Source organism: Lissotriton helveticus, chromosome 3_1 (genome assembly GCF_964261635.1).
Source record: "Lissotriton helveticus chromosome 3_1, aLisHel1.1, whole genome shotgun sequence".
Lineage (NCBI taxonomy): Eukaryota > Metazoa > Chordata > Amphibia > Caudata > Salamandridae > Lissotriton > Lissotriton helveticus.
Window position 1 is genome coordinate 759630369 of NC_136061.1, and position 27850 is coordinate 759658218.

General features: G+C 46.9%; 1 protein-coding gene across 5 annotated transcripts in view; it reads left to right on the top strand.

The window, feature by feature from the left end:
* SBF2 (SET binding factor 2) overlaps nucleotides 1-27850 on the top strand; it is a 2295537-nt gene that overhangs the window by 2144786 nt on the left and 122901 nt on the right. For all 5 annotated transcript variants that reach the window (XM_078680952.1, XM_078680953.1, XM_078680956.1 and 2 more), the window contains one exon: nucleotides 6100-6204. In XM_078680952.1, coding sequence (XP_078537078.1) covers nucleotides 6100-6204 — 105 coding nt within the window. The remainder of the gene's footprint in view (nucleotides 1-6099; nucleotides 6205-27850) is intronic.

Consider the following 27850-nt stretch of genomic DNA (forward strand, 5'->3'; position numbering starts at 1 on the left):
TGGCTTATTAGTCACCGCATTTGTTAACAATAAATCATTTCTTCCTCAGCGTTTCGAAACGCTTCTGGTGCAAGTTAAACCTAATACCTACAAAAACATTCTATTTTATGCTCACACCCGTACAGTGCGTCACCCAATGTCCACAGTTAGTTAAACCCGATGTCACTACAATTCCCAGAATACCATATACATCTCCTCCTCTACGTTGTACATATCATTTATGTAATGCTCACATTATTGTGCTGAATGTTCATATTATGTTCAATGCGTCCGTGCGCTTTTATATAAAACTGTTCATCTGTTGCCAAAAAATTGCTAAACTGTTTTAAATAAAGTACTTCACTCCTAATCAAACATTCCTGTGTGCCATGCCCACCAACATTGCCTGTGACATGGGTAAGTCACCCCTCTAGCAGGACTTACAGCCCTTAGGCAGGGTGCACCATACCACAGGTGAGGGCATAGCTGCATGAGCAATATGCCCCTACAATGTCTGTGCCATTCACATAAGCATAATAAACCCACACTGATGCCTCCAGTGTTGGATTTATTATAAAATGCACTCAGAGAGCATCTTAGAGGTAGGTGCCCCCTGAAAAATAACTAACTTTTAGTGTATTGAATGACTGGTTCACACCAGCCAGACACCACCAGACAGGTTTCATGCTCAATGGGGTGAGAACCTTTGGGCTCTTGGAGGTCAGGAATAAAGCCTGCTCTGGGTGGAAGTGCTTCACACCTCCCCCTGGCAGGAATGGCAACATTTGGCAGTGAGCCAAATGTGCTGTGCTGATTTGGGCAGCTCCAACCAGTGTAGAAGCCCCCCCCCCACCCGTCCAGGCCCCACTTTTGGCAGCTGGACAGACGGAAAAATAAGTAAGCAGAGTTGAGTGTCCACCTCAGCCTGGCAAACCTCTAGGGTCTTTGGTACAAAGGAAGGAACCAATGTGGACAGTTTTTAACGGGGTCCAGAGTATATGTCCAAATAACTTGTAAGCAAAAAGGATACTGAGTTCCCCGGGGATCAAAAGGAGGTATGGGAAAGTGGAGACAAAACTAAAGTCAGGGAACTGGGTGTTCCCTTGTTGGAACTAAGGGACCTCACACACCCAGGTATCTAGGTGTCATGCTTCATCATTGGTCCCCTGCTCCTCGTCAGACTGGCGCTGCAATGTCTCTTTGTTGGAGATCTTTTGTTCCAGCCAATAGTTTGCGTGCGTGTGAGGGGTCTGGTGGTGGTGTAGTCGTGAGGGGAAAGTGAGGTTTTAAAGGAGGTAAGTCAGTCCACAAGGGATTTTTATTCGGGTGGCTGACTCCCTTATTAAAAGGGTGGGAGGGGAGAAAGAAACTGTTTAATTGACAGCGGACTGACTCAACCCTCTAAAAGGTCGACATGTTTCATGCCTGTCTGGCAATTCTTCAGGACCTCAATAGAGATGTACTACACAGTGAAAATAAGGTAAAAAGGTAAAAAGTTACAACCTCACTGGGTCAATCAAGGAGCAAGCCAACAGGTCCTACTCTAAGGGGGAACCCTACCGGTTGGAGCGCCGTGCGTGGGGGTAGGTCTCTCCACCCTTGGTGTTCGGTATCCAGGTAATTTACCTCCTCGAACAGCCCCACGGGAACGGACTGCGGGGCCCTCCAGGGTTGTATTGTAGGGTAATAAGGGAGTCAGCCACCCGAATAAAAATCCCTTGTGGACTGACTTACCTCCTTTTAAACCTCACTTTCCCCTCACGACTACACCACCACCAGACCCCTCACACGCACGCAAACTATTGGCTGGAACAAAAGATCTCCAACAAAGAGCGCCTACGGCGCCCGTCAGACATTGCAGCGCCAGTCTGACGAGGAGCAGGGGACCAATGATGAAGCATGACACCTAGATACCTGGGTGTGTGAGGTCCCTTAGTTCCAACAAGGGAACACCCAGTTCCCTGACTTTAGTTTTGTCTCCACTTTCCCATACCTCCTTTTGATCCCCGGGGAACTCAGTATCCTTTTTGCTTACAAACCTCTAGGGTCGCCAGGAGCTGAGGTGAATCCCTCTCTTGGAAATTTTTCATCTTGATTTGGAGAATTAGGCCCAATTTGAACAGAAATGTACCCCTCTCCCCAAAGGGAGAGGGCACCCAAAGGGTCTGGTCACCCTAAGGGACAGTAGCCATTGGCTACTGCCCCCGACCTCAGTAACTCACTTAAATTTAGTATTTAAGGGCACCCTTATCTGCCTACCTTGTTCCTCAGATTTGACGACCTAAGAAGAAGAAGGACCAAAGAACCGTGCAGCAGTGTAGAAGGCGACGACGACCTGGCGGCCAGTCTCCTCCTCCAGTGACCCTGCTTCAAGAATCAGGCCTGGCCTGTAGCCTGCAACCGCAAGAATCAAGGAGGACCTGTGCCATCTTCAACAAAGACTCTTGTCTGGTGTGGACACCGGATTTGTCCAGCCAAAAAACCAACACAAGGACTCCAGATCCAGATGGATCCACCACACTTGCACCACTCAGCACCCGATGCCCTCGTCCAAGTGTCCCACTGACCAAGTGAAGTCTCCCTGGTGATCCTCACCTGGGATCCAGCGTTGGACGACCTCTCCTGACCTCCCCCTCGATACCTGTAGCCTCAACCTACAGGGTCCCCCCGACCGTGGCCGGATCTGACGAGAAAACCCAATTTCGAAAGACACCCCTGAACCCGAGCCCCCCGGCCTTGGTGTGCCCAACCGATGGTGTCCTGGCATCCCCCCACTATCCAACTTACCTCTCCTGTCATGGGATTCCCTCAGCCAGCCTCTGGAACTGAGACTGCTGCCGTTTTCCCCAACCCAGGATCTCCATTGATTTCAAAGGGCCCATGACGCCTCTTTTGCACTCTGCACCTGGCCACCCCATAGCCACTGGCGTGCAGTCTCAGTACTCTTTCGTGGCCCCTCCAGTGCTTATCTTAACCCCCAGGGCCTGTGTCCCTGAACTACAGGTACTTACCTGTTACCGGTGTCTCTTCGAGGTGCATGCAGCCTACATAGGATAACATTGGGCCCAGTGACCTCTTCACCCAGCAGCACCAGTGCCGCTGGTGGTTCACTACCTACCTTGGTCAGACCCTGGCCCAGTGTTGACCCAAACCTCCGGGTCCTGAACTTGAGAACAGCTTACTTACCTGTAAGTTACTCACCTACCTTTTCCCCATAGCATTGCATTGGTCTCTCACTGTATTGTACTAAGGGTGATCCTGCATGCAAAGTATCTCTTTCTGTATTGAAAAGCATTTCATGGACATGCAAATTATTGTTTGATACTATACAAAACCTATTGCCAGTAATTGAAAGTATTGCATAAAAGTCAACTTACTTGTAACTGAGTTCAACGTGGTTCCTAAATATAAAAGTAACAAAAGTAATATTTTCCCACAGATATTTGGGTGCACCAATGAATTATCCAGAGACAATCTTGCATCATTGAAGTATATGCCATTTGATGGGCCTTTTGGGAAAAAGCACGGCGCACCACTGGAATTTTTCAATAACAACACAGTTACTGCTGATTAATTTAGATTTTTATCTTCGGCCCACCAATTGATATGTGCTCCATTTGAACCTCTCTACAGCTGTAGTCTATAGCTCTTAACGTTGAAAACTTGAGTTTCTCATAACCATCATTTCTGCGGGTCATGTCAGCGAACTGCAGGCCTTGTTTATTCGTCCTCTATGTGCCATCTTTTCCCTGACCACCTGAAACTTAAGGGCTTTGTATCCTGTCTCTTGAAAGTGGTGCCGCTTTTCCACAAGGGGCAGTCCATCAGACTTTCTTCCTTTTCTCCTCTACATTCTTCCAAAGAGAAGGAGTGGACAAAGGTTGTACCCTTATTTTGTGAATTGATTTTGATTATAGAGCACTGTGTTAAGAATCAACTGTTTAGGTCTCGCCTGAGCCAGCGCACATGCGCTGTGAGGCGAGGCATCTAGTAAGGGCTTTTCAACTCGCACCACACGCTTGTGCGTTTGCTTTATTTTTCTTCACACTTATTGGCCTTTGCGTGCGTCTTTCTAAGAAGGACATCACGCAATTGGCCAAAGGTGGGTTCATGGCCCACCTTCTCTCTGCCTTGGCCTAGGCAGCTCAGAAGCGAGCAGCAGCTCCATATCTTTCCAATTATCTTAATTGAAAACAGATGTCGGTAGCCCTGGCCGTTATCGTATTTTGAAGGCTTCCCAGCGTTTTCACTTTCGTGGCCGCGTTCACGCGGCTGTACACTGTTTTCTGTAAACTGTGCAGAACAACAGAGGTTCCTGTGGGGGGTGGCTTTGGGACTTGCAAGACTAATTGGGAAAGACTCAGCCTATGAAATGTGTGAGCTGCCAGCCAGCGTTTACAGCGAGGAGAGATTTTTTCTTTCTCGTGGGGTTGACGGCTGGAAAAGTTTAGGAGACCATTAAGAAGCTTACTTTGGGGACAGCATGCTACAAACCATGAAGCTTGCGAATGAAAAAGCAGAGGGGCAAAGTCCGCAAGGGCTGTTTTTTGCCACTTTGTCGTGAGAACATTCAGCGCCTGTCCACCGCATTACTGCCGGCTACGGTTGTCTCTACGACTGCTTCTGTCATGTTGTGTGTAGAAAGCTGACAGGGTTGCACAAATACCCCAGCCAGAGTCGTGCAGGTCTTTTATTTATAATGACATGAGCTGGTGTCTGACCCCATTGAAACCTATCTTGCTGCATATTTATAGAGTATATGTTGCCAAACGCACTGGGGTGATGGCTGCTTATAACAGAAGACCAGGAGAGAGAAACACTGGCATCTACGTGTATGGGGGGGCGAGTTGTATGTATCTGCCATTGTCCATTCTTGTCTACTTTGTAAAAAGTGACCCGGCAGTAATTTACCAAGAAACCTACAGGCTTGGGTAACTGGAGGGTGCTCTATTTGTATTTGTGTCCCTCAGAGGAATAAGTTACCACTAATAGCGCTGTTTCTGGTGGGTACTCTATCTTACCTCAGACTCCCTACCTACCGCATGCCTCCACAATCTGTGGAATGGACTTTCGGGATTATTAGGGTCCCAAGTTAATTTTTGCTTGCTGCCAGTACAAACTCAATCATGTCAGCTATACTCCGTTTCTGAGTGATGGCAAACAATGGGAAGCTATTGGCATATGTTTTTTCTTTCATTTAAAAACCTAACTAGTGAAGCAGCCATATCCGTGAATGTTTTTTAAATTAAAACATTTTCAAGCCAGAAAATGGTGGTCACTTTTATGTGGTGGCATACTTTCTTTTAATTTCTGTTACATGGGCTTGTAACAAAAAATAATCAAATTATAACAATAAAAATATAACCATTGCTGTAGCTTGCCAAATTCAGAGCTATTTTCTTTGTGAATTTTTATTTTAATAGGAAACATAGAGGCTTGCTTTTCCAATTTTGTAGTTGTTTTCTTGAGACTGATACTCCTTAAACAAAGATTCAGTTGTTTGCGTGTTATGAGGAGACCGTTAGACACAATTTCCTTTTTTCTTGTATATAATTGTTTAGCCTTTAAGATTTGGCTAGGCATGCAGTTAAAATCTAGGTTGCTATCAGAGCTTGCAAAAAGAGTGAATTAAGGAAATGCTGCGCTTTCATCTTATGTTAGTTTTTACTGAGGACATGATGTGTTTATAAGTTAAAATGTTGTTGTACTTGACAAACAAGTATAAACAGGAATTACATGTTGCATATGTGTGATATGGGCCTCACTTGACAAATGTCCTTGTATTGCGCTTTTTTCCCTGCTTTCATTATGGGATGCAAGAACGTATTTAATGGGAATTGTATCCGTTTGCTACCAAACTAGAATACATGCTATTGTATTTTTAGTCTAGACCAAATATGTTAATTTAATTCATTACCATTTATTGAACTGCCCTGTCTACATTTTTAAGACAATCAATGTTGCTTTTAGCACAGTTCAGTTATAATATCACTGTCTGGACTGGATATAAATATTGTGAGTTTTTTCTGTAACAACAATGGTAAGGATAATACTTATTTAACTGAGATGCTTGAATTGGAAGATTTTTCCAAGTAGATTGATTTTATTTCTTTACTGCAGGAAATTGAAAGATTGGAGAACAAATTAAGTCAGACCCCTGAGAGGTGGCAACAATTGTTGGAAAGAGTCAAAGTTAATCTTCAGGAAGACTCCAGGCTTGATAATGTAAGTTGCAAATAACACCCTTTAAATATGTGTTTCGAAAGCTGAGAACACTTTTTCAGAACCAGGTTCGATTGAACAATTTTTCTGGTTGTCTCTCTTTTTTAGGTCTCGCCTGAGACAGCACATGCAATGTTGCTTGCAACACTTTTTGCTGCTTACAGTGGCCCTAGAGATCGCCCATTGCTTGCCATTAGTTGGCTTCATCACCACTCTCATTTGCTTGCATTGCTTTGGCCAGCTTATGCCGTCTTCACTTTCTCTTCTTCTGCTTGACCTTCTCCTGTAGTATAATCCAAGTACTCGTGCCCTTCCTCTTCTCGTCTTGTAGGAGCTAAATTGTTCTCTTTGTTGAAACCCCCTGGTGACATGTCTCCCTCATGTGCGCACGTCTCTGTCTCATCCATATGCTTTAGTAATGCACACATACTTACGTTCCCCTGCCTCACCTGTGCGGTTCTGCCTTTCGGTTGCTTGCCTCCAACCTCCTCCCATACTGCTTCGCTCCATGTTGTTTGCCATGCTCTGTGTTGTTGCTTGCCCCACCCACCCTCCCCACTCAGTGTTGTTGCTTGGCCCACCCACCCTCCCCACTCAGTGTTGTTGCATGCCCCACCCACCCTCCACGTTCAGTGTTGTTGCTTGCCCCATCCACCCTGCTCAGTGTTGTTGCTTGCCCCAACCATCCTCCCCGCTCAGTGTTGTTGTTTGCCATGCTTTGTGTTGTTGCTTACCCACCCACCCTCCCCGCTCAGTGTTGTTGCTTGCCCCACCCACCCTCCCTGCTCAGTGTTGTTGCTTGCCCCACCCACCCTCCCTGCTCAGTGTTGTTGCTTGCCCCACCAACCCTCCCTGCTCAGTGTTGTTGCTTGCCCCACCCACCCTCCCTGCTCAGTGTTATTGCTTGCCCCACCCACCCTCCCTGCTCAGTGTTATTGCTTGCCCACCCACCCTCCCTGCTCAGTGTTATTGCTTGCCCCACCCACCCTCCCTGCTCAGTGATATTGCTTGCGCCTCCCCCTCCCCGCTCAGTGTTATTGCCTGCCCCACCCTCCCTCCCCGCTCTGTGTTGTTGCTTGCCTCCGCCCTCCCTCCCTGCTCTGTGTTGTTCCTTGCAATGCTCTGTGTTGTTGCTTGCCCCTGCCCTCCCTCCTTCCTCTGTGTTGTTGCTTGCCCCCGCCCTGCGGTGTTGCTTTCCCCTGCCCTCCCTCCTTGCTCTTTGTTGTTGCTTGCCCCTGTCCTGCGCTGTGGTGTTGCTTTCCCCCGCCCTGCCTCCCTCCCTGCTCTGTGCTGTTGCTTGCTCCGCCCTCCCACCCTGCTCTGTGTTGTTGCTTGCCCCCTCCCTCTCTGCTCCGTGTTGTTGCTTGCCCCCTCCCTCCCTGCTCCGTGTTGTTGCTTGCCCCCGTCCTCCCTCCTTGCTCAGTTGTGTCGCTTGCGCCCACCCTCCCTCCCCACTCCGTGTTGTCGTTTGCCCCCACCCTCACTCCGTGTTGTTGCTTGCAAACCTTCCCTCCCGCCCACTCCATGTTGTTGCTTGCCTCATCCTCCCCCCCCGCCAGCTCAGTATTGTTGCTTGCCGCCACCCTCCCGCCTGCCCCCCTCCCTGTTGTTGCTTGCCTTTACTCTCCCGCTTCGTGTTGTTGGTTGCATGCTCTGTACTGTTGTTTGTCCCTCCCTACCTCTAATCCCGCTCTATGTTCTATCCATGATGACCCATTTGCTCTGCCCGTGCTTATTTTCTAGTAAACTGTTGAATTCTGATCTTATTATTTAGTTGACAGTGGATCTAATCTGGTGTCGGGAGAACCAAATGCATGATCGAGTTTCAGGAAAGCCATTTATTCACATACATTATTTCTATTCATATGATTGCATGTAAATTTAGATTATCTGGATATCTGACATGGGTTTGTCCCCCAGGGATATAAGGCTCTTTTTCTTTTGTGTGTTTTTGTAATGGTATGTTATTTTTCTCTGAAATATTCCAGTTTAAATATAGTGCTACTTGGCTATAATAATACATGGCACTGATTATTTGCACATTATGAAATTGCACATTATGAAATTGCACAAAACAACATTTTAGTGCAGATTAGCACTCAAAATAATAAATATGGAGATAATGTAGGACAACAGCATAGAAAAGAGATCAAATTATGAGGAATGCTTACTTCAAAACATTAAGATATTAGTGAATAATTGTTTATGTATACTTATAAGTACTTTCTAAGACACTAAATACAGTATCCCCTACTGTTCATGAGCGGAACAACCTTGGTGGGCTAGTTGTTTTTGAGACCCTATAGAAAGTTTATAAATTTGAAGAACTACTATAACACCTTACAGGGCAGTGGGTATTAAAAGTTCTAAATCATTTGTTGTCCCAGCCTAAAGTGTAGGGAAGAACAGAGGGTGGCATTATCAATTTACTATACTTATAGTCTTGTGTATTAGCTGAGTATACAAAACGATAAGTATGTAATGCTACCTACTATGGTACAATGCACCTTATCGCAGCCTCTCACTTTATGCGTGATATGGTGACTTCCTGTTTAAATATCATATGCAACGTCCTCCTATAGTACAAGTCTGAATAGTATTGTATATTATTTTTATTCAGGGACCCTTGGTCAAACATGATACGTGGCTAAAGGAAAAATCATTTCATCCTGACTGAATCTAATAACATTTCTGATGGATACTTTTAACTGCAGATTCCTCACCTTTAGAATATCCCCCAGGCACCAGACTTGATCTGAACATTTTAATACCAGTTCTTCTGTGCAACTCTGCATTGGGCTCCTTCAGCACTGGGAATGACCGAACGTAACAACAAAGAAACACCACTACTGCGCTTCAGCATCAGTTCCAATGTTTCCATGCCTTCAAACATGGATCCACTTCTTTTTTCATTGGTTGATGATTTTGTCACAAATTAAATTTCAGTGTGCAAGAGAACTATGTCCCTACTGAAGACTAAAGAGTTTGAACCATGCTATGACTTTCGGCAACAGATGGCAATTACTGATGGCACAACAGGTGCCTTTGGTGTTTGGTGATTGGTGCATGACTCCATGTCATGCAAAGAATGTGCCCTCATGCATCCAAAGGCTATCTGGGATAGAGAAGCTAAGCTGCAGATTGCCAAATATCAAAAGAAGTATGGACCTCAAGGAAGTTCTGCTCCAAAGTAAAAAAGAGGACACATTCCTGAAGCACTTTTTGCAGTGGGTCTTTTTCCGGTCCCAGTCGTCTGGGAAGTATACGTCAAAAAAAGACTCATAGGAATTCGAAGTGGGACTCTACTTCGCCTCGCCACTCTCTTTTTTAAAGAGACGGGTGTCAAAGTGCCAGTGGATCTCGCTCCTAATCCCAGATTGAGGAGCAGATTCCATAACCTGATGCGCCCCGAATTTCCTGAGCCATTGGCGACACCACATCGCGGTGTTTAAAGAGGCCATGCTGCATATTTTTGGTATTATTCTACCTCCTTCTGGCACATCTATGGGCACTAAGGATCTGCAATCGGATTACCGCCAGTAGATTAATCCTTGAACTATATAAGCCCCTTGAACCTTCCTCTGGTTTAACACCAAATTCCAGTGCTGACTTACACTCTTGGTCCAAGGACTGCACTGGTCCCTCTTTTTTCGATGCCAGTACTGACTTCACCAGTGCCAGAAAGGGACCTTGTGCAGACTCCAATAATGACTCTGAGCCAAATCAGTCATAACCCCAATCGAGGTCACATTCTCACCTTACTCCGGCATACCATGTCCATCTTCAGTCTGGCTCTGATAATACACTCCCATTAACAAACAGCCACCTTCAGATACTCCATCACCTTTTTGGTTCTGGTTCTGAATTTGATCAGAATTTCCCACCACCTGTGGGTGACAGAGGTGATGAGGTGGCCAATTTAACCCTAAATCCGCCTTACCCTTCAAAGAAAAAAGAGCGAGTCCATCTTCTGGACCCAAAAAAAACATTGTTATTCTATCTAGATTGTGCAAAAGAGTTCCGGTTGGATAATCAACTCTTCGTCGGGCATGTTGATGCTACGAATCGGAAGGCTGTGCATAAGAGGACCCTCTCACTCTGGATAGTACTCTCAATAAATATCTGCTATGAATTGACCAAAAAGCACCCCCCTGAAGGCTTGCATGCATACTCTGCTAGAGTCAAGGCTGCGACCACTGCGTCAGCTTGTAAAGTCCCTGTCCTAGACATCTGTCAGGCAGCAATGTAGGCATCCTTGCACACGTTCACCAAAACCAACTGCCTGTATGGTCAGGTCTTTTGTGACAGGCACTTTACCCATTCGGTCCTGCAGGACTTTCTGGCTTGATATGTGTTGCAGATCCACCTCTGGCGAGGTATTGCTTGGTTATCTATTATGAGGTAAGGAATCTCCGGCTAGATGTCTCTACCAGATGAACAAATTACTTACCTTCGGTAACCCTTTATCTGGTAGACACTCTATCTAGCCACAGATTCCTTACTGACTCTCCCATCCTACCGCTTCGTGACTGATTCATAGATTCTCACTTCTAACAACCTTGTTAATATACACTAGTCTGTCTGCATTTTTCATGGCTCTGCACTTCTGGCGTGGAAAGTCCCAAAAAGGAACTGATGTCAGCATGCTAGGGAGGCAGCTATATAGGCACCTCGCACATCACTTCTGACGCAGAAAACGCAACGTGGAGCTGAATGATGCCACCTACTGGCGTGCATGGGTAGTGCTCGACAATTACTGGATTTGATGTGACATATAGGGATTATTCTAAGGTAAGGAATCTGTGGCCAGATAAAGCACTGCTTAAGGTAAGTAACTTGTTCTTTAAAATTTCCTTCCTACTTGAAGAAAACATGTTTTTCTGAATTAAGTCAAAAATACAACTTCTCCTTTCTACCCATCAGTATGACATGGAGTATTCCTGTTGGTCATTCTGCTCTATTCGAAATCAGAGTTGTAGCAAAGAGACAAAACAGACCATTACAGACCATCATCTGCACTTCAAGAAGAAGTCCTTATTTGAATTGAAGAGAATGTAGAAACAGACCAAGGACTAGATCATGTGGGAATCTGCCAGGAGTGAAGAAACTGGGTGTGAGGAGGGTGACATGTAGCTCTGCGACCAGAAGCTAAACACATGGTAGAGAGTAATCTACTCCTTTAGGACTTCAACAATAAGACAACACATCAAGACAAAGCATGAGACCAGAGTGACGATCCAGTGGGAAAGGGGGAGGAAAACTTCTGAAATAGAAGACGCAGAAACATCACAAAAGGTCTCTGCACAAGTTCTTCATCAAACGTCATGGAAAATAATTCTAATTTACAAATCTGTGTATTATATTCCACACACTGAATGTGAAACTAATATATGGGGCTTCGAGCAGAACCCTAGGATTGGGTAAGAAAAGATGGCCCAATTCTGTTTGATGGGAATCTTGGCCTCTTGCAGAGATTTGGCCACTGGGCCTGGCTGCTGTTGTGCATGCCCGAAAGGTTGACCAACCACTTGGAACAGGTTTGTTTCTTGCCCAGGCCAAAGGCCAAATCTGGCAACCAGTCTCTGTTTCACACTGTTAAAGAGTGTGCACAGCAGGGATTGGCCGCAGGGCCTCCTCGAAAGTCGTAAAAAGCAGTAGGTGTCCACCTATGGCAGATTCACTAACCAGGGTGGGTTAGCTGCAGGGCCTTGCCAAAGGTGAGGCCCTTCGGACAAACCTCGGTGTGCACAGCCAAAGACCATGCGCAGTGGAATTTTGACATGTGATTGGCCTTAAGCCACATCCTGCTGCTGACACCGGCTGCCCACAGCTACTGGCCACTCGCAATGGGCTAGTTGCCGCAGGCCCTTGGCTAATCTCTTCTATGATACGCATGGCCATAGGCCCTGACAGCAAAAAATGTAAATGAAAAAAACCACAAGTGCCATTATAGCTAGGATTGGGTGTAAGATCTTAATGTATATTAAAAAAAGACCTGTCAAATTCACTTTTGACAACACAGTTAAAGTACAGTTACAACTTAAAATTGAAAAAACAGTGACATTCATTGTTGGAAATGGGGGCCTCTATTTGGCAAGTAGTTACCCTGTCCAAGAAGGTGTCCTACTTCCTAGTCAGGGTAAGGTGGATACACTTCCAAATAACCTCTGCTCACCCCCTTGGTAGCTTGGTGCGAGCAGTCAGGCTTATCTCAGTGGCAGTCTGTAAAGCTAACATACAGCAATACAGTGCCACCACTAAAAAAGGACACCACACCAGTTTTAGAAAAATATCCAATATTTTATGTCTGCAACATAAGACCAACAATGATAAAAAAAATCCACCATACACTTCTTAGAAATATCAGTAAATAAAAATAGACTTAAAATGCAGTTCCTTGAAGTTGATTACTCTGTCCCTGGCTATCACAGCATCGTGAACACCCAATCTAAACAGTTCTGCCTGACCACAGCGTCGCCGGTCAGCTATGGTGTTGGGAAGACCAGCAATACGGTACCTTTAGAAATGTAGAACATCAGGGACCTCGGAGTGAGCTCCGAAGAGCCAGTGTTCGTTCCGGAAGTCGGTGCAAGAGTCTTCGGGCCCTTGAAATCACACACGTTGTATATCGAACTCAGTGCAGTTGAAGTCAGGAGCGCTGGCTTCGGGGCACCGGTGCGGCATTCAGTGCCCTCAGGTCGCAGTCCAAGCAGTGGCTCGTGATGGCGGCAGGCGGCTTCAGTGAGACCAGGGCTGCAGTGCTACCAGGTCAATCTGCAGTCAGCAACGGAGTCATTGCTGAAGAGCTATCATCGGCTGACAAACTGGAGTCGATGTCGCTGGCGTTGGTAGGCCAATGCTGTGGTGTGGGCCAGGGCGGTGTGCCATGTAACCTACGAGCGGTGCCCTCAAACTATGGTGCAAGCAGCGGTGTTGATGTCAGCATGGAGCGACATTGTCAGGAATACCATGGCGGCATGCGAAGTGAGGTTACGAAGTGCGGTGACCACAGATCGCAGTGCAAGCAGCGTCTCAGTTGCGTCATCGGGTGTCTTCGGCGGTGAGACCAGGGTTGCAGTGCGAAGTGCGGCAAAGCCCTCTGCGGTGCCTTCAGCACATAGAGACGATAGCTGCATCGTTGACCGAGTCGGGTTGCTTTTTCTTCTGTTGCAGAACAAAACACCCAGCTCCCAGTGCTAGTAGCAGATGAACTTGAAGCTTTGCTGTTCCTGAGACGTCTTGAACAGCAGGCAAGCTCTACCTCAAGCCCTTGGAGAAACTCAAAGAAGTTGAAGAAAGTTCAGTCCAGTCCTTTCTCTGCCCAAGACAGAAGCAGCTACCGCAGGCCAGCAAAGTAGTAGTTCTTCTTCACAGGTTCTCCAGCTCTTCTTCTTGGTAGGTTCCTCAATCCAAAAGAGTTCTAGAGTCCTGGGGTCAGGGCCCCAATATTTAAACTGCATCTTCCTTTGGTCTCTTTATGGCAAGGGTCTCTAAGCCCAGTCCAAACCAGTTCTGCCCTCCATGGCCCAGTTTCACTACAAGAGGTTGAGACCGCATTGTGCATAGGAAACACTGCCTATTCAAGTGCCTGTGAAAACTCCTCCCACCACTCTAAATGTAGGCCAGGCCTATTGAGCCCAACTATGAGTCACCCAATAAAGTCAGGATACACCTTAAACCCCCCTTTTGGCTGTCTACGGTGAATGCCCAGCCCCTGTCACTCCAAAAACAGACAGTCAATACACAAACCAGCAGAGGCACACAGTATGGTTAACCAAGAACATGCCTACTTTCTAAAAGTGGCATTTTCAAGCACACAGTTAAAAAAACATCTCAGTAAAAAGATGTGTAATTAAATTCTGAGTTCAAAGAGCATAAACTCAATTTCTATATCTTTTTCCCAATGCAAAGTTATACTTGTAAGATGTTACAAAGCCACTCCCATGTTGGCCTATGGGACAGATGGCCTTGCAATAGTGAAAAATAGAATTTGGCAGTATTTCACTATGAGGACGTCAAACACACCAGAACATGTCCTATCTTTCACATATAGTGCACCCTGCCCAGGGGGTATCTTGGTCCTACCTGAGGGGTGCCTTACATGTAAGAAAAGGGAAGGTTAGGGCCTGGCAAGTGGTGGCACTTGCCAGGGTGATATGGCAGTAAAACTGTGCGCAGACACTGTGGTGGCAGGTCTGAGACACCTTTGAAAGGCTGAGTCTGTGAGCGGCACAATCAGTGCTGCAGGCCCACTAGCAGCATTTGATTTACAGGCCCTGGACACACACAGTGCACTCTGCTAGGGATTTAGTAAGGCAAATAAGCCAAACATGGAATCGCCAATCCATAAACACAATTTTCAGTAGGAGTACTTGCACTTTCGCACTGAACAGCAGTGAGAAAGTGCTCAGAGGCACTAAACCGGCAAAACGAAGCCCAACTTACCATTGAAAACAAGCGTCCAGAAAGCAAAAAGACAGGGGTAACATGCCAAAAGATGTCAGGTCTAACATTTATCTGTTATGGTTAGCTCCGGTAAACCAGGACTCACGACACAGCCATGCAATTCATAATTCGCTCACCAAATACAAAGCTTATGACCTCTCAAAATGTATATCAATAAGTAACATCACCTAAAAGAACTGCATCATTCAATAACAACAAAAAGTCAAAGCAATAAATGTTAGTGTATTAGTAGTTGAACCATTGATAGTTGTAATGCCAATGTGATTTGTAATCTCACCTCTAACATTGTTTCTCATTTGCAATTGCATCAAAGGATGAGGTCATGAACATTACATTTGGTGTGCAATTTATGTTTGCATGTCTAATTATGGTTAGTGGAGCTAATCATAGCTGGTGAAGTTCGGTGTTTTTTCAGTTTCATAACTGTACTTTAACATTTTTTAAAGTGTTTATACGTGTCATCAGATCTCCTTGATGGGCAGTATAGGCCCATATTACATGTTATTCTCTATGCATTGATTATATCCATCTTTTGCATGTGTACATGCTGAAATATCTTTTAGTCTATGACAGGGTGCCTGTATGGGTGATGGTCTGTTTTTCCCTGTCCACGTGTGTCCTTTTATGTGTCGTGTTGTTCTGCGCGTGCACTAGTCTAAAACCAAACCTATTTTCTGATGGATACTTCTTCCTGCATGTTCCTCACCTGTTGCATATGCCCTGACTGGATCCGTTCCATAGCCCTCCCACATTAATAAAGGTTACATCATAGTGACGTCACTGAAGCCATAAACTGCGCACTCCAGTGACCCAACATTCCTTTTTTTCTGTGCCCTTTTGACACAGGACTGGAGTTTCCGTTCTTGACTTTTTTTCACTTCACAGTGATTTTCCCGGCACGATGACTAGGAAATATTACCTCCCAAAAAGCATTGTTATGTTATGTTATGTTATGTTAAGGGGGATTTTTAAAGCGCTCTGTCACCATGGGTTTCCTGGCGCTGATCTGACACTGAGAAGGAGAGGGAGAGTTAACCAGAATGTGGGAAAAGCCAAGTTTTTAGGGATTTACGGAATTGGATGAGCGAGATAGAAAATTTGAGTGATAGAGGAAGAGAATTCCAGAATGTGAGGGCAAGGAGAGCAAATCTCCGGCCACCCATTCTGCAGAGTTTAAAAGGAGGAACAACCAAAAGACGAAGGGTAGAGGATCTGAGATTGCGTGAGGGACAATAAGGACTGATGAGGGATTTCAAGAAGGCAGGGCAAGTGCCAGTGAGAGATTTGAAAGTGAGGCAGCCGATCTTAAAGGCTGCCCTAGAAGAGATAGGGAGCCAGTGAAGTTTAGTGAGAGAAGGTTTGGCAGATTGCCATTTCGGAATCCCGCAGGCCAGTCTCGCCGCTTGGTTCTGGACGGTCTGAAGTCTAGAAAGAAGGGCCTTAGGCAGCCCATGATAAAGTGAGTTCGAAAAGTCCAAGCGGGAGAGGACAAGGGCCATGATTACTAGAATCAGGGCTTCGGGCGTCAGTAGGTAAGCCACCTTTCTGATCCTGCGCAGCTGGTACATGCAGGAGGAGACCACCGACCCTATTTGGGGTTTAAGAGATAACTCTGAGTCAATGATGACCCCGAGACTCTTTACTGAGGCCACGGGGGTGGGAGGAGGACCAAGGTCTCCCGGCCAGAAATGCGGGCCCCAGTGGATAGAGCTCTTACCGGGGAGAAGGAGTTCCGTCTTCCCAGGGTTTAATTTAAGCTGGTTCTGGCTCATCCACTGAAGAATGTGGGTCATGACCGCCTGGAAGTTAGAAATAGCAGAAGAAGAATCGAGAGGAAAGATGAGTTGCAGGTCGTCAGCGTAGTTGAATACGGTGACGTCCCACTGCCTCAGAGAGAAGAGAAGAGATTGAAGATACAGATTGAAAAGAAGAGGAGATAAGGAAGAGCCCTGAGGCTGCAACTTTATTGGGCAAAATTTCATTTAGGATCCCCATGACGTATGTTAGTGGTGCTTGAAGTAAAGGCATGGCTCGAGGTCACATAGAATTGTGGCTCCATGTACCCCACAGCCCACAAAGAGCACAAGGCCAAATCTTTTACGGCATGCAGTCCTCTCTGGAGTTCCTCCAGATCCCATGAGACCATTTTGGGCTTTGATTGGTACCTGTTGGCATTCCCTCCCATTCACTCTAAGACCCCTCCATTCCTTATAGAACTGTGGCACTACTGCTGATATAGGCGCCGGCCCCACTGCTGCCAACTTTTGTCTCCCTAAGGGCAGCCAGTAACAAAGACTAAGTTTATCCTGCATAGTACCAGAATAGAGGCCCAGACTATGGTGGGGCAGGAAAGGTTTAGTGCGAAGTTGCAGGATACTTCTTCATGCCAAACAGTACTGGCACACAATGCATGATCTCTCCGCCACAGATTCTTATCCTGTTGAGTTGCAAGAAACTGTCTAGTACTACATGGATGACAGCAGTAAAGCAGGCAAATGACAATAACCCCTTTTTTCCAACACAGATTTTGACCCTGCAATACATGTGGGCTGGACACGTCCCCTGAGATGGAGAGTGTCTCAGGGCTGTCCCCACAGAGATGTGCAGTTTTGATGCTGTGATAAGAAGGATCCTGATGTCCTCACTGTAGAGGCCGATTAAGGTTCTTTCAGAACCCCTGTAGCATTTTAGCAACATAGTCATGGATCCAGTAAAGATTGCCTGGCCCCCATCACCCCAACCAGTAAACCATCCTAAGCTGGTCAATATCGACTGGCTCCCGTACACCCAGCTTCTTTTGCTGGTCCTCCCCTCTCCAGAGAGTCTAGTGATACATGCCTTGCCTGGGTGATTTCCCTGCAGTCCCACCAGATAGGAAATCTAAGAAGTTGGAAGCAGTGAGGAAGAAGGTCTTTTCAGCAGGCAGTTTGGCCCTTCATTCCCTAAATGCTGCATGTTTGCTTGACAGATTCACCCAAGTTTTGTGGAGCATGGTGGGAATCGTGGTACCAAACCTACTGGACCACCTCAGGAGGTAGGTACTTTGTAACGGGTAAGTTGCCTCTAAACAAATAATCGGAGTCAAGCTAGATACTGCTTATTCAGTGGTCAATGCCATGGGCTTCTCAGTAGTCTTATGGAGGCATTCTTGGTTCAGGTCAACTGACTTTTCTGAAGATGTCCAGGCAACACTACTAGGTATGTTCTTTGATGGAGCACATCTGTTTGGGGGCAAAGCGTATGCTACCCTGAGAGATCTAAAGTGAAGAGAGTGACAGCCAGAAGTCTGGGCCTCTAGTACCAGCTAGACATTTCAGACAATTTCATATTTTTTAAAAGTTTTCAAGGGGCTTTAGCCCTCTTTTCTCCCCAGCAACAAAATCAATTTCTTGGTCAGTTGATACAGAGGCTTAGGTAGGGGCTGTGAGAGCTAGCAACCTTATTCCTCCTCTGACCCACCAAGGAAGTCGATTTAGCTTTCTCTTGAAGGAGCATGTGGGACCGTGGGAGGACTGGTACACTCTTTTCTACAGAGACCCCTCAGTCACTTCAGTCCAACGATCTGCAAATCCTGCAGCAAGATCTGGATGATGTATTGCAGAAAGAAGCGGTGGATTTGGTTCAAGAGCAGGCATTTGGGCAGATGTGCTATTCTCTGTACTTCTTAGTTAGTTTGTCCTGATTTTGATGGACAAAACCTATGTGATTTTCTACATCAACAAACAAGAGTGGAAGCTCTGTTGAGAAGCATTGAGATTATGGGCGTGGGCTCACCCCCATGTGATCTTCCTAATTGCCAATCATCTAGCATGGTCTTTGCCGACCATGGGTGGTATCTCCATCCAGAGGTGGTGCAGCACATCTTTGCCGATCATGTGGACCTCTTTGTGACAGTGCCCATCGATCACAGTTCAGTGCTCTCCAATATATGCTTAGGGGACCCCTTGAAAAAGAGGGTTTTAAGGTGGAATGCTACACTTCACTATGAGTTTCCTCTCATACCCTTGATTGGAGCCAGACCGAGAGAGGTGTTTCTGTACCTTACACTCACAGGAGGCGTCAATTGTTTCTTGCCACTGTCCTTCCTATGGCCTCTGATGGGCTTGGAGTGGCAGCAAGGGTGTGCTGTGCGCTGTCTGCGTAGAGATGCTCGCTGAGACACTGGATGGCTGCGCCGGGACCCCATTCTGAACTGGAGGCCCCTGACACTGGCAGTTGTGGTTAGTGCGCATAGGTACAGACTGGGAGTACCGAGCTTCACTGCATGTGGGGCCTGTGTTTAGACCTCTCAGGCTGCTGCTGGGTCTCCCCCAGGGGACAGACTTTATTTAGGATGGTTCCAGCCCTGATTGCTTGGCCTGGGCTTACCCAGCAGCGGTGCTCCCTGGCATGGGGTTCTGATGAACGAGAGGGCACTGGACCATTGTAACCTGAGGTGGCCAAGAAGACATGCATTTTGAGATCCTCGCACTTGAGGTGCAAGGGACTGCTCATGCCCCACTACCTGTTGTTGACCTGCCTACGGGGAGGGATGAGGCGGGTCTGACTGCAGCGCCCGACAACCTCCTTTGACTCTGGAGAATCACCCTGCTGCATTGCCAGGGGGTACAATGATGTTGGGGGCCTCTCGCCCACTGCCCACACAGGATCCATGGCATAGCTCGCCAGATGGCAGCTGTGACTTGGGACTGCTTGTACCCCTCTCTCTGTCTTCTGATCCTCGTCCCAATAAGAGCTGTTGTGGGTACATACTCCAATGGGAACTGGCTGAGATTGCTGTGCTTGCCATCTGTGTGCTGGCCTAAGACCACCGCTGGAGGAAAGACCCTCCTTGGCCCATGCCGGCTAACATCCTTGTCTGTACTTTGAAGGGGCGCTCTGTGCCAGCACAGTGTTCCTTCCCTGAGCCCCTGTACTTGGACTACTTTTGGGAATGGGCAGGTGGCCCATCCTACTTCTTGAGTAGATGGCTGTCTTGCCGACACAGGGAAGTGCAAAGGCCACCAGACTTATTCACTGGGACGCCCAGAGGTGCAGATGAGTGGACACGGAGGAGATGTGCCCCCCCACCCCCCATTCAACAAGTTAGATACCATTTTAGCGGCCATAACAGATACCAGGCAGGATCTGCTCACTAGAATTGATGCTCTGGCAATTCTGGTGAGCCTCTTCCGGGAGGACCACAAAAAGATTTCAAGGAGGGTCACCCAGATAGAGTGTACTCTTGACGACCTGCGACCTAACGTCACGGATTTTGAGGACCAGGTCTGATCACTGGTGACCAAGGTTCGGAATTTGAAAAACAGGGCAGAGGACTCAGAAGGATGATTCCACCACAATAATCTTGATTATTGGATTTCCTGAAGAAGCAGAGGGCCATTACTCGATGTCCTTCATTTGAAAAATGGTTTACACAGGTAACAGCTCTAGTGTCACAAACTTCCTATTACCAGGTCGAGCGAGCGCACAGGATTCCAGTGTGCAAGCTGAGTCCGAGGTCTCTTCCCAGACCGTTGGTGATCCGCCTTATGAATTCCAGGGACAAGAAAACCATCCTGAAAGCTGCCCATGCCACAGTCCCACTACAATATGACAATGCTGGATTATACATTGATGGTGCAGTGTCAAAGGACATCCTTCTTGGGTATCAAGATCTGTCTGAGACAGGTGGGCCTCAACAACTCCCTCCTATTTCCGGCAAAGCTCAAGGTGATAGCTAATCAGACCAGCGATATTTTCATAGAACCTGCAAATGCCTGGGACTGGATGGAACAGAGCAGCTATGAGTCCTCTACCCAGGCCACTCCAACACACCGAACTCTCTGTCTCCTGCGGGTCATCTAAATTTTCAATGACACTAGCATAGTCCATGTCATAGAAATAGATTAGGCTGGCCTCTCCTCTTTCCCTACTCACTTTGTGGTTCGGTACTGGCTCACATCATTGGTCGCCCCATTCCCGAATAGGCAACGTTAGTTTAAGCTGGAGGCCTGCATAAGACTCCACTGTTAGAGTTCCCACACTATGGGTCTACTAGTTCACTATTTGGGAAACCGCCATTCTTGCCCTTACCCTGGGAAGGGAGTTGGGGATTACGTTTTATTGTTTTGCAGGTCATACGCCATGCTGTATGCCGGCACTGAGTTGTGTACATACCCATATCGCTAGATAACCATGACTAAGCTACAGACAATCACATGAAATGGATCAGAACAGCAGGTAAGCGACACCTGGTCCAAAAGTACATACGGCAGCACAATACACTTACAGCATTCCTCCATGAAACATATGTAGCGGCTGGTGAAGTTGTTCGCCTACAAAAGCGTTGGCACATGAAATATTATAGCACCACCAATTCTGGGTTTGCCAGAGGGGCACTAATTTGGATATGTCCCGCAGTTACCTTAAGGTGTCTTGCCAAGGAAATAGACCCTGTGGGACGATACGTATTTGTGGGGAGTCAACTTGATGACCGCCTGCTCCTGTTGGGTAGCATATATGTGCCAAATGTGGCACAATAAGCATTCTTGGCTCATCTCACGGTTACCCTCACGATATAGGAACATATCCCATGGATTATTGGTGGGGACTTTAATAGCGTCCTTGACTCTGTTCTCGATTGCTCTTGCCCCTTTACCTAACTCTCCCATTATGACAACTACAGCGGGCCGTACACAGTGGTTCCCGATGCAAAGAGGTACTACTACTACTCCCTCCCCCATGATCTACATGTTCGGCATGACTATATTCTTTGTCATCCGACAACTCACTCACAGGTTACACATAGGAAGTACCTTGGTCAAACTGTTTCTGACCAGAACAGCTACACCTTGAGTGAAATGAAATGAAATAAGGGTTTTTGTAGAGCACGTTTTTGCTGTGGTGTCTTGGCACTAACTGCCGTAGGTCAATGCAGAAGGAGAGAGGAGCGGCTACGGTTTAGGGGCAAATAGCCATGTTTTCAATTCTTTCATGAACAACAGGAGATTGGTTTGATTTCTAAGACAGATGGGCAATGAATTCCACAATTTAGGGGCCAGGTAGCAGAAACTTCTGCCACCCCATTTCAAAGTCTTTACCCTAGGAACTACCAGGAAAGAGGCCGATGACGATCTAAGGCTTCGCTGAGGGTTGTAGCGCTTGATATGGTGCCTAAGGTGGCAGGTCCAGCCCCATACATCTTTTCCCGGACAGGTAGCCAGTGCAGGTCCTGAATGGCTTGGCTTATTGGGCTGAATTTTTTAATCTTAAGTAATAGACCAGCAGCAGCATTCTGTAAAGTCTGCAGCTTCCGTATCGTACTCCTCTTCGTCAATTTTGGATAGTTTAAAGGAAATGATAACTGTTTTTCTGAATGCCATAGGGATGAAAGGTAGAATCTTTCAAAGGATCTTTAAAGTGTGAAGCGATACAAAAGGGGATGATGGAGCATTTGAGCAAATCAAACACTCACCCCCAGTCAACTGATCTGGGTTTAATCCATCACCATTCTTTAGCTCACTCTGCTACCCCAGTTCAGACATGGCCATATGCAAATCTGTCTGACCCTGTGCCTCATGGGAACAGTCCAGCCCGAACTGCCAAGCCATGTCTTCCCTGGACCGGAACCAAGCATCCTGGGTCCGGTTTCGGATTCATAATCCTCATCAGCGAGGCTATCTTGAATCCAGTGGCCAAGTGAGCAAGGGACTCACGTCTGACCATACCCTGCCACACTTAGGGCGAACAAAGCGATACAAAAGGTGATGATGGACGGAGCGTTTGAGCAAATCAAACACTCACGCCCAGTCAACTGATCTGGGTTTAATCCATCACCATTCTTTAGCTCACTCAGCCACCCCAGTTCAGACATGGCCATATGCAAATCAGTCTGTGGCAGAGTGAGCTAAAGAACGGTGATGGATTAAACCCAGATCTGTTGACTGGGTGTGAGTGTTTGATTGGTTCAGATGCTCCGTCCATCACCACCTCCTTTTGTCTAGCTTTGTTCGCCATAAGTTGGCAGGGTATGCTCAGACGTGAGTCCCTTGCTCACTTTGCCACTGGATTCAAGCAAGCCTAGCTGAAGACGGCTGTAATGCCAGAAACCGGTCCTAGGAAGCTTGTTTCCGGTCCAGGGAAGGCATGGCTTGGCAGTTCGGGCTGGACTGTTCCCATGAGGCACAGGGTCAGACTGATTTGCATATGGCCATGTCTGAACTGGGGTGGCAGAGTGGGCTAAAGAACGGTGATGGATTAAATCCAGATCTGTTGACTGGGTGTGAGTGTTTGATTGGTTCTGATACTCCGTCTATCACCACCTCCTTTTGTACCGCTTTGTTCGCCATAAGTTGGCAGGGTATGCTCAGACGTGAGTCCCTTGCTCACTTTGCCACTGGATTCAAGCAAGCCTGTCTGAAGACGGCTGTAATGCCAGAAACCGGTTCTAGGAAGCTTGTTTCTGGTCCAGGGAAGGCATGGCTTGGCAGTTCGGGCTGGACTGTTCCCATGAGGCACAGGGTCAGACTGATTTGCATATGGCCATGTCTGAACTGGGGTGGCAGAGTGGGCTAAAGAACGGTGATGGATTAAACCCAGATCTGTTGACTGGGTGTGAGTGTTTGAATGGTTCAGATGCTCCGTCCATCACCACATCCTTTTGTACCGCTTTAAAGTGTAAAAGCACGAGGAAGTAATACTCTTGACCTGTTCTGATATTGAAAGATGGTCATCTATCATAATTCCAAGGTTTTTAACCTTTTTTACTGGCTGAGGGCAAGGCCCTGCTGTTTCCGGCCACCAAGTAGAGTTACAAAGGGAGGTATCCCTTCTGAACGTAACCACTTCCGTTTTACCGGTGTTTAACTTCAAGCAGTTAACTTGCATCCATCTGATAATATGGCTCATGCAAACGTTAAAACTTGCTACCACAATCTCCATTTTGGAAGATAAGGAGACAACTGTTTGCGTGTTGTCAGCATAGCAAATGGCAGTGAAGCCATGGGAGCGTATGAGTTTGGCCAATGGGGTGACATACACGTTAAAGAGGGTTGGGGAAAGTGATGATCCCGGAGGCATCCAACACTGCAAAGCGAAGGGGGAGAGATTTGTGCTCTTCCATCATTGTAGATTGTTCTCTGTCAGTTAAGTATGACCGCAGAATGTCTGAGACATTGTCTACAATCCCTATTTCGGCGAGTCGCTGGATAAGTATATGGTGATCAACCGTATCAAATGTGGCCGATAAGTCAAGTAAAATCAGTATGGGTGGGATACAAATATTACTGCAATACGAGTTCCAGGAGTCCCAGATCTTGGACCATTTGCGAGGGCAGCCACGAGCTATGTAGACTGTCTTTTCCCTGTGCATACACCAGTCGAGGTCTTTCTTCCAGTCTGCTATTGTGGGTGTATGTGTACTCCCCAGAGCTGCGCGATGTTCCTTTGGATACAATAAGTCCAAGTGAAACCCATTGAGTTGTGTAAGTGTTAAGGTCAGTGGGTTCCCAGATGTTTAAAAGGCACCTGCGCGCCTCTGGGCGGAGAGCAACTGTCAGAACCTCAATGATCACCTCATGCACCTCCTGACAATAACGTTGGATGGGTTTCCAGTGAAAGATTGTATGTATAAAAGTATCCAGTTGGGGACAACCCCTTCTACAGTTTCCATCATTGGATACCCCCATGTGCAGTAGTTGGAGCCCCGTGATGTAGATTCTGTGGAGGATTTTAAATTGTATTAATCAGAGACGCGCTGGGATTGTGACTGTTTTAGGGGAAGAGACCGCCTCCTGCGTCATCTAGTTCAATGCCGTCTCTGACTCATTTATCTCGCAATGTGCGGAGGGGGTCTTCCATTGGTATTGGTATTGGTATTGGTATTTATAGAGCGCAACTGTCGCTCCGGAAGGAAAATCCTGGCGCTAACTGGAAAATGAGTACGAGGTCGAATTTAGGCAGGATTAGATGGCATCCAGCACATACTCGTCAGATAGACTGTAGATCCATGTTTTTAGTTGTTTCCTGAAGTGGATTTCCTTGGTCAGGGATCTCAAATGCTGGGGCATGGAGTTCCATGCTCTGGAGGATAGGTGGGTAAGTGTTTTACCCCCTTTAGTTTTTAAGTTGAAGTTAGCTGCTTTTAGTAGGTTATTGTTGGAGGATCTCAGAGTCCTCTGGGGGTTGTAGTGGGGGTAGCGTCTGATTAGGTATTTGGGGCCAGTGTGGTTAAATGCCCGGAATGCAACAATTAGGATCTTAAAAAGGATTCTTTTGTGCAAGGGCAACCAGTGGAGGGTTCTCAGAGCAGTAGAGGCTGAAGACCTCCTGGGGAGTTTGAGCACCAGCCTGGCAGCCGCATGCTGAACGCTTTGCAGTTTTTTGAGTGTGACTTTTTTCACACCAGCCATTAGACCGTTACAGTAATCTATGCGCGAAAGGATTAGCGCCACAGCTACCGCCTTTCTAGCTTCCGTTGGTAGGAAGTCGAAGAATTTTTTGAGGGATTTAATGATTCCGAAACAGCTTCCTGCCACCTTCCTGATGTGCAGGTCGAAGGATAGGTCAGTATCGAAGGTGACTCCAAGGTTTCGTGCTGTTGTGACGGTCTGAGGGGGGGCTGTGGAATCCTCTGGCCACCAAAGATGAGGACAGAAGTTGACATTTTTCCCCATGGGGAGGATTTCTGTCTTACTTGTGTTGCACTTGAGGTGGTTTGTTTCCATCCACAGAAAGACATCTTTCAGGCAGTTTTTTAGATTTTGTTCGGCAGTCGTAGAGTTCTCCTCTAGCGGGACTATGAGTTGGGTGTCGTCGGCGTACGATGTAACAGTGATGCCGAATGATTCGATCAGGGAGATAAGGGGAATAAGGTAGACATTAAAAAGCAAGGGGCTTAGGATGGCGCCTTGTGGGACTCCCGATCGAATCTTTTTCTCTGCAGAACTGAAAGGTCCTAGTGTGATGGATTGGGATCTTTCTGTTAGGAAAGATGTTATCCAGTCCAATGCCAGGTCGGAGATGCCGATGTCCCTAAGTCTATCCAGGAGTATAAGGTGGGAGATGGTGTCGAACGCTGCTGTGAGGTCCAACAAGATCAATACGGCGTTCTTTCTTTGGTGCTGTAAGAGTTTTATGGAGTCAGTCAGTTCGATCAAGGCTGTTTCTGTCGAGTGCTGGGGGCGGAAGCCTGATTGTTGGGGGTGGAGGATGTTGTTCGTTTCCAGATAGTTTTTGAGTTCCCTGTAGACCATTTGTTCAGTGATTTTTCCCAACACTGGGAGAAGGGAGATTGGACGGAGGTTGGTCAGGTCAGAAGGGGATTTGTTCGGTTTTTTCATTAAAGGCTTGACAATGCCTTGTTTCCATGCACTCGGGACGATGCCAGTGCTGAGGGAGGTATTTACTATTGTGTTTATGATGGGATTAACAGTTTCAATCAATTGGTGAAGGATTCTGGGAGGGCAGGAATCAGAGGGGGCTCCTGAGTTGCATGCTAGAATGACTTCCCTGGTCCCATGATGTTTATGAGTTTTTTATATATGAGTGAAACCGTTTTCTCAGGTAAATGTCCGTCCAGTATCCTGTCCTCGAAAGGGGATGCGTCTGGGGGGGAGAGACCCTTTTATTAAAGTCGACTGAAGAGCATGTCAGACTTGTAGATACCGGAACCTTTCCGATTCTGCCAGTTCATGCTGGCGCTGGAGCATGGCAAAGGACTTCACTTCGCCCTTTTCCCTGAGGTTTTTTAGACGTGAGACACCTATTAGCTCCATTTGTCAAAGGCCTTTGATTTCCACAGTTCACCCAACCTCTGAGAATCCCATAGGGGTGTTGCTAGTGTAAGTTTGTGGTCCCATCCGTGACTGTTTGTATTGGACAATCTGGTGGTAGCGGAGGAGGGACTCCCCGAGGACATAAAGGAGGATTTTTTCCAATTAATACTAAACCCGGAGTATCTACCGAAGATGGCCAGGATGCCAAGAACAGCAATCAGGGACTTTTTGGGAGACTTGGGGTATAGTAAGATATCATCGGCGTTGAGGGAAATACGATCTTCCCAATCCGGCGATCAGCGCATTCCACGAATGACTGGGTCTCTCTGGATCCACACCGCAAGGGGTTCTTGGGCAAGTGCAAATAGCAAGGGGGATACAGGACATACCTGTCGAGTCCCTCTACTGAGTATAAAGGTGCCCGATTTTTCTGTTATTTACTACTACTTGAGCCATTGGTTCGCAGTATAGGAGACACACCCCATTGAATAAAGCTTGGGGCAAATCCCATTTTTGTGAGAACAGCGAAAAGGTAGGGCCATTCGACCGTATCGAATGCCACCAATACAACGGTCGCCTGCTCTAGTACGGAGGTCGTCCTGCCGAAAACACCATGGACCCTGCGCAGATTTAATGCAGTGTTCCTATGTGGCATAAAGCCAGATTGATCAGGATGCACAAGGTCTCCTATGACTTTGACTAGTCTGTTAGCTAGTAGTTTGGCTAAAATTTTGGGTTCAGTGTTTAAGAGCGAGATAGGGCGATAGGAGGCGCAGTCGGTTTTAGGTTTCTCTTCTTTATGGATAGTGACAATAGTAGCAATTCTTTGATCTGTGTGTAACAGTCCTCTCTCAAGGCTTTCCTCATACATGGCTTTTAGATGTGGATCCATTTTTTCTGGTCGAAGTTTATAAAGTCCAATAGGGATGCCGTTTGGTCCCAGGGCCTTACCAGGATGTAGTGTGCGTATCGTGAGTGCTATTTCGTCTGTGGAAAGGTTACTATCAAGGTACATCGGGTCGTTAACCGATAGAGTGGGGAGAGAAATGTCCTTGAGAAGATCTGCGGAGTCTGCTTCAGTGTGCGGGCAACAGAGGTGTAGACAGTATGGAAGTGATCTGCAAAATGGCCGCCAGTAGTTTGGGGGCCCGTTATGGGAGTCATCTCGGCATCTATGAGCTCGGGGACAAGTCTGTTAGTCCATTCTTTTTTGTCAAGCCAGGCTATCAATTTCCCTACCTTATCTCCCCAGTCGTAGATCCTGCCCATCCTAACCCGTCCAGTGCCTTGGCTTTGTCAGTTACTAGTGCCCTATATTCGTCCTGTTTGAGGCGGAGTGTGTGGAGTACCTCCGGTGTGACATCCGAGTCTAAGTCTTGCTGTAGACGGTATATCTCCTGCTCTACTTCGGAGATGTCTTTGAGTCTATC